General features: G+C 36.1%; 1 protein-coding gene across 1 annotated transcript; it reads right to left on the bottom strand.

Moving 5' to 3' along the window:
- Positions 1 to 2,787: 2,787 nt before the first annotated feature.
- LOC130674191 (uncharacterized) lies at positions 2,788 to 6,862 on the bottom strand. The gene is made up of 8 exons (XM_057479460.1): positions 6,775 to 6,862; positions 6,563 to 6,619; positions 5,590 to 6,494; positions 5,329 to 5,519; positions 4,493 to 5,169; positions 3,957 to 4,414; positions 3,303 to 3,804; positions 2,788 to 3,242 (listed from the first exon to the last, which is right to left on the bottom strand). The coding sequence occupies exons 1-8, from the start codon at positions 6,860 to 6,862 to the stop codon at positions 2,788 to 2,790; spliced, it is 3,333 nt and encodes a 1,110-aa protein (XP_057335443.1).
- Between the last annotated feature and the right edge of the window lie 533 nt (positions 6,863 to 7,395).

Here is a 7,395-nt window from a genome sequence, read left to right as displayed (position 1 = left end):
CAACCATCAAAATCGGGTCATTTGTCTAAGAGATATCGTGGGAGAAAGAAACGATAAAAAACGGTTTTTTGCAAATATCTTTGAAACGACTGAATCAATTGATTTCAAATTTCAATCAGCTCTAGAATTCAACAAAACACGTCAATTGCAACATTAAACGCTAAAACCAGTTAATTGGTTCAAAAGACATAGGCGTCAAAATGTTAAAAAAATAACATTTTATGTTATTTTTTCAAGATAAGTCATAATATAATGTACTAAAATATGTCCAAAATCATACCAACTCGTCGTCTTTTTGGTCTCTTTCGATCCCCATATAATTTTATCTAACTCGTTCTTTAGTTTGAATCATATTATCAACAACAAAATTGAAAAAACCCAGTTCTTCATATTTTTCGCCGATATTTTATATATTATTGCTCTGATCTGCGTCAAAACTCATTTAAATCTTAATTTTTATTACTGACATTGATTTCTACCTCGATATATTTATTTTATTGAACATACCCGATCAAATACGTTTGGATTCAACCAGATATGTCTGGATCTCATTGTATCTGTTTATATCCAAACACATCCAAATATTCGATCTTGCTAGATATAAGCATATATAATTATATCTGCTCAGATCGAATCATATAAAAGCAAATATAGAGATGTATTAAGATTGATATATAAGTATATATACGCATATCCAAGCATGTATAGGTAAGCGGAAAAAATAGACCCAGCAATAATCGACTCTGAAAAAAATTGACCCAGAAAAAATTGATTCAGAAAAATTAGACTCAGATCTAGATAAAGATAAACTACCGAATATTTGTGATGGTTTGGCTGTTAAAACCGTAGCTTTTTTTTTCATTCTTGAATATGTTTTACTAGCATTAACATTGTTTGAATCAGCTACGTGGTTATGTTCAATACCGTCAAGTTTTGGTTATTTAATTGTCGATGTAGTTGTGAGTGTTGCTGGGCACTGAAAACGTTTGTTTTTGGGTTTACAACATGATTGATAATTTTTTTTTATATGAGATTGATGAAACTCACCCAATTTGGTTTTCTAATGTAGATTTCTTTAAAGATCGAAATTTCGTCAGATCTTCTTGCATACACTTATATATTCGTGGATATAGTGAGATCTCTTTGGATATTTTGAGATCGGTTCGGATGTCTTTTGATATTTTAAGATCTGTTTGGATATACTTAGATATAGTGAGATCTTTTTGGATATTGTCAGATCTGTTTGGATCCCCTTGGATCGCACCAAAATCTAGATCCAAGCATATCTGACTGTTTGGATCCAATCATATGTGCTTGGATATAAACATTTTTTATCGGGTAATCAGGACTAAAAATTAAAAAACCGCATGTTCATTAATGATTTTCGATTCTTAAATGTTCAAGCTTCAACATAAAACGTAATCTGTTAGAGCTTAAAAGGCTCATAAAAAAACGATTGCGTGTAAAAGCGTGTAAAAGCATTTTCGAGCTTGATGAGTATTCGCTCGTATTCACACTAATGTTTTCGAGCTCCTCGAGCTCAAAAACAGCGGAAAGTTTTGGGGCTGACCCGCAGGGCCAACCGACGCCCAGATTTTTTTTTTTTTTTTTTTTTATTAAATGCTTTTGGATGTTTACAGGATGATGGTTATTGTATTGTGTTATATAGATATGACAGATTTTGCGAATTTAGTATTTTCTTCTTGAATTCGTCTCTTATAAAACCTAGCGAATACTTGTGAACTCTTGGACCAGCTAGCGGTGCGTCTTATTGTGTCCACATCTACGCCATTTTTGATAGCCGCTGACACTGCCGCATGTTTTGTGCTATCAGCCGCAAATTGTTCTGTATCAACCCCTGCCTTCCATAGGAGGGATTTGATCCAGTTACTTATTGTTTGAGCTGTTACGTTTTTATGTGGCTTATTAATTGATATAAATCGTTTTTTATTTTCATCATTTCTTAGATTCTTGCACTGATAGAAGGATTCAGTTGTATTTAATAAGATTTGGTTGTATTTACGGTTCCGGAACACAATATCCAACGACAAAATAACCGCGACAATATAACCGCGACCAAATAACGGTTATTTTGTCGTCGGTTATTTTGTCGTGGTTATTTTGTCGTTGGATATTTTGTCGCTGATATTTAGTCGTGACACCGTATTTACTAAATGATTTAGTAACGAACCTTGCAATACTAAATATTTGGTTATAGGTACCAAATCATTTAGTAAAGCTCATTTATTTCTACCAAATAAATTTTTAGTAGTATTTAAGAAATGATTTATTGGGGCGCAATAAATCATTTATTAAAGGATCAAACGAGCCCGCCGAAGGCGGGCGAAGTTCGATTAGAATTTTCTGATGTCTTGTTCGAGAGGATTACATAACACGTAGTACCGCTGTTTGTACTGCATTATCACCACAACTTCAGAGTATTCTAAAAGAAGGGAGCGCCACTAGTGGCTCTCCATGAACTATGCCCTCCTATCTATTCTCATATTTTTTAGAGAACAAATACAAGGGAAAATAATATAATAATCATGATTATTGATAATATATAAGTTAAACAAACGGGTGGGAAAGTAATACAGGGAGGGAGGTAATCCTCTCGAACAAGACGTCATATAATTCTGATCGAACTTCGCCCGCCTTCGGCGGGCTCGTTTGATCCTTTAATTATATGACGTCTCGTTCTCGGGATTACATAACACGTAGATGTTTAGAGTAGACCCTTTTTTTTTTTTTTTTTGAAAAAACGGCATATTTTATTATTTTCCACAACTACATGTTTAATTTTCCCAGAAAAACCGTCTTAGCAAAATTATCATCAGTCTCCTGCAAAGGTCGATTATAAAATCTTGCGAAGACTTCCGACGATTTCGACCATCCTGCTGTAGACTTGATCTTATTAATATCTAGTCCTTTTCTGTACGCTGACGAGGTCGAGGTGTGTCTCGTACTGTACCCAGTGAACTCTTCACTCACACCACTGGCTGATGGAACAGACTTAATCCACCGACTGATTGTCTGTGATGAAGCCTCCTTGTGTGGTTTTCTCCAAGTCATTAACAGCTTTTCGCAGTCTTCTCGAAGCTCCTTCGTTAATTCTATGTACCTCAGCACATGGGTGACGATACAGAGCTGTGGTTTTTCTTTAAACATTGGTAATTGTAGCAATGGTTGTTTAACACCCTTCTTTGAGGTCTTAATGAGATCTTTTATTTCTATTTCTAATCCTGTTTTAGTTTTCTTTATATTTTTTAAACTTATGACTGCTAATGTCTGTAGTCTATGACCAGTTCCTAAGGCTAGTAGAGTCGTTACTTTCTTTGTCAGTTCCGATAGTTTCAATGACTCAACCGGACTCCATCTTTCCAAAAAATCCAACACAATTTTTGGGTCCCAAGTCCTATCATATCTGGCCTTCAACGGCCGTTGTTTAAAAACGCCTTTAAAAAATCTGTTCAATAACACACTATTAGATAGACTCGTTTTGGCAATCAGGGATACGGCAGCTCTGGTGGAGTTTAGTGTGCCATAAGAGGCACCGACTTCAAATCTTGTAGATAGAAAATCCAACAATTCAGATTCTGAGATTTCGAAAGGATCTAGTCCTTTTTTGTTACAAAATTGCCACCACAATTTTATAGGGTTGGAATACTGTTTTATGGTGTTCTCTGTTAAAGATGACAGCATTATCTCAGCTGTCTGAATTGAGAGACCTTTGCGCGCGAACGCTGTCCTGATAACTTGCCGGCAATCAAAGACATCTTCTGGTACAGTGGGTGGTATTGAGTCCTGCAAGGAGATAGAAATAAATGTTTATTCGGATTAAAGACAATCGGTTTCTCTATTAATAGAGATTCAAAGATAGGGAACCAAGGTTGAGTCGTCCAGAATGGTATGACTATAATGCCTTCTGCCTTTTCCGCGATGATATTCTGTAATACCCGGGGTATTAACGCAAAGGGAGGAAAAGCATAAAAATTTCTCTCACTCCATCTTATAGTAAAGGCATCGACATAAGATTCATCTGGATCCTTGTACCACGAACAAAGTTCTGCACACTTTGGATTAATCATCGTGGCAAAGAGGTCAATTGTTGTTTTCCCAAAAGCGTGAACTATATTTTTGAACGCGAAATCTGCAAGCTCCCATTCGGTATCAATATTGCTCAACCTTGATTCTCTATCTGCTTCATCATTCTCCTTAGATGGAATATACGAAGCAAAAATCCACAAATCTCTTGTTTCGCACCATTGCCAAATCTCTTTGGCTAAACTACTTAAATGTGGGTATTGGATACCCCCCATACGATTGACATAGGAGATCGCTGTAGTATTGTCCATTCTAAAGAGAATTTTACAATGGTAAAGATCAGCAGCAAAAACTTTAAGGGCTAAAAAGACTGCAAGTAATTCCACGAAATTTATGTGAAATTTTCATTCTTCAATGGACCAAAAACCATGCGATTGTTTATTATTACATGACGCTCCCCATCCTGTCCGCGATGCGTCTGAAAAAATTGTTCTTTCATACTGGTGAGTTCCAAAAATATTCACTGATGAAAGAATGTTTTTCTCCCACCAAGCAAAATCTTCAGTTAGATTTTCCTTGAGCTGCACTTTTCCTTCATAGTCATTTTCATTCTCTACTAAAGCCAAATATTTATCTCTTTCAAAAGCCTTAGTGTACAGCCATCCATATTTAATTGCTGGACAGGCTGCTATTAGATTCCCAATAAATTTTGCTAGGTCTCTAATCTTATATTCTTTTTTCTTACGCATCGTTTTAACTAGTTCAAGGATCTTTAATCTCTTTAATTCTGGTAACTCGAGAGTTAAGCGTTCCGAGTTAATCCAGAAACCCAAGAATTGGCATTTTTTACTCGGAATTAATACGCTTTCTCTTCTATTTATAATGAACACCAAGGACTCGAGCAATTTAATTGTTTCTACTACATTTTTATTGCATGATAAGAGATCTGGATCGATACACAGAATATCGTCCAGATAGACTACCGACACATACCCACGCTTGCGTAGAAGATTCAAAACAGGTTTCAGAACTTTAGTAAATACAAATGGAGCTGTAGCCAAGCCAAATGGTAGACAAAGAAACTTATATAATTGTGATTGATATCGAAATCTTAGAAATTTTCTGCTAGAAATACAAATAGAGATTAGAAAATAGGCATCTTCTAAGTCTAAATTTTCCATAAAGTCTCCTTGTCAAATTATTTTTGAAACTAATTTTATGTCTTCCATTCTAAAATGGGCTGTCTTAATCAAAGAATTTAAGTTTTTTAAATTTAATATGAACCTTTTGGAACCATCTGGCTTGTCTACTAAAAAGTAAGAAGAGACAAATTGACCTTCAACGTCATCGCATGGTTGAATGGCGCCAAGATTTAATAATTTATCAATGGCATCCTTGCAGTCTTTAAAGCCCTGTGGCGAGCTTATAAAATTTTTTGGTTCATTAAATTGTAAAACTGGTTTATCAAATTCAATCTGGTAACCCAGTATACAATTTAAAAGAAAGTTGTTGTCTGTGATCTCTCGCCATTCATTGGCAAAAAACCTCAATCTTCCAGCCTTTGTTGATACCTTTGGTGTCAATGGCGACGATCCGCCTGCGAGCGAGACATCTTCGGCTGGGACTGAGACAACTGTTGATACGACTTCTTCGAAGTACTGGGCCCGGTCGGTTTTGCCTGGTACGCCGATTTTGAGTTCCCCATCCTTGCCCTTGGATCTTGGAGGATGGGGCCTTCCAGTTTCCCTGGTTAGCAGTTTTCACAGGGGTCTTCTTCGACTGCTGTTTCGATTTTATTTCCGCTGCCACCTTTACAATAGATTTTGTTGACTTAATTTTTTCAGATAAATCCTCTCCAATCAGGAATTTATCAGGTTTTGATTTTTCTAAAACCTCCTTAATATTTTTTTCCATGCCAGGTAATATCAAAGACCGTCTCGTCATAGCTTCCCTATGATGAGCTTCTGCTAAGAGTCTTCCGGAGTCAGAAAGATATTGCAAAAGCTGCATTCCGTCGACTCCATCTTCTTTTTCATCAAGCATCATGGAAATCCCCTTGCCAAGGGCCAACATTGCGGATCCAATAACATTCTGAATTTCGCAAGCAAATTTGTCTCGCTTTAAGGCAGCATCCTGCATCGAAGCTGCGACTTCCGGATTCAGAGTCTGAGCTTCCAGTTGACAATTACTAGCACGTGGGTATTTTGCCAATAGTTCACTCTTCAGCTCCTTCTTTAACCCATCACTTATGAAATTAGACCAGCGAGTCGCTATTTCTGGATGTAAGACTCCTACTTGAGGGTCTTCTGCTAAAGGGTCCTCACCCAAAATCTCCACGATCTCTACATCTAATTTTTTATTATCATTTTCGGGATAATTTTCTTTATCATCGTTCCCATCAGGTGTATTTGAGTCTTTAAATGAATCAGCGTCATTTAATTCTCCGGAGTCTTGAGTTGACTTAATAATAGGTGGTATCCCGGTTGTTATAGCTACTGGTGGTTGTCTGTCTGCTCACCACCCGTCGATAAGGGAGTACCCCCGTTGTCTGACCCACCAGCCATTTTTAATGCTCCTGTAAACAGAAAGCAATTTTACGGTTATGACGCTACCACTCTTGTACGCACTAAACCGATTTTTTACTGAACAATATGTCCCATTACTCGTGTGGGCGCATTGCCATTTTTTGAACATTTGTTCAGAATATTGTAAAACATTACTTAAGCTTACCATGTAACTGTGCGTCTTGCGCTAGCAACTGGGCATTAAACATAGAGTCACGAAGGACTTTCTCTAATTCCTTTATCTTCTTCCACATTCTTTCTTCTCGCTCTCTCTTCGTCTTGTTTTTGGACATTATTCCCGTTTGTTAATTAGGTTTTTCAAAATTCTACTTACTAAAAATTTCTTCTTTTACACTCTCACGTTGTGATGCTATCGAGCACAAAAAACGTTATGAGTATAGATAGGAGGGCGTAGTTCATGGAGAGCCACTAGTGGTGCTCCCTTCTTTTTGAATACTCTGAAGTTGTGGTGATAATGCAGTACAAACAGCGGTACTACGTGTTATGTAATCCTCTCGAACAAGACGTCATATAATTAGGATTAAAGAACTAATTTTTTTAACTTATTTTAGCGCATAACCTAATTGTTCCACTTAAAATAAATTAAAATGATAATAATAAATAATTTTAAGTAAAAATATACAGTATTACAAAGAAAATAACCTCATTTTATTATAATTTTTTATTTAAGATAAATAACAAACTTTTAGTTAAATAAGTTTCAATTATACAAATAACACACATAATTTTAATATACACAAGTTAAAAATTTTAAATTCAACTCCGA

This window comes from Microplitis mediator, chromosome 9, assembly GCF_029852145.1.
Source record: "Microplitis mediator isolate UGA2020A chromosome 9, iyMicMedi2.1, whole genome shotgun sequence".
NCBI classification, from domain to species: domain Eukaryota; kingdom Metazoa; phylum Arthropoda; class Insecta; order Hymenoptera; family Braconidae; genus Microplitis; species Microplitis mediator.
Note: the sequence above shows the minus strand (reverse complement) of the source record. Positions and strands in the feature narration are given on the sequence as shown.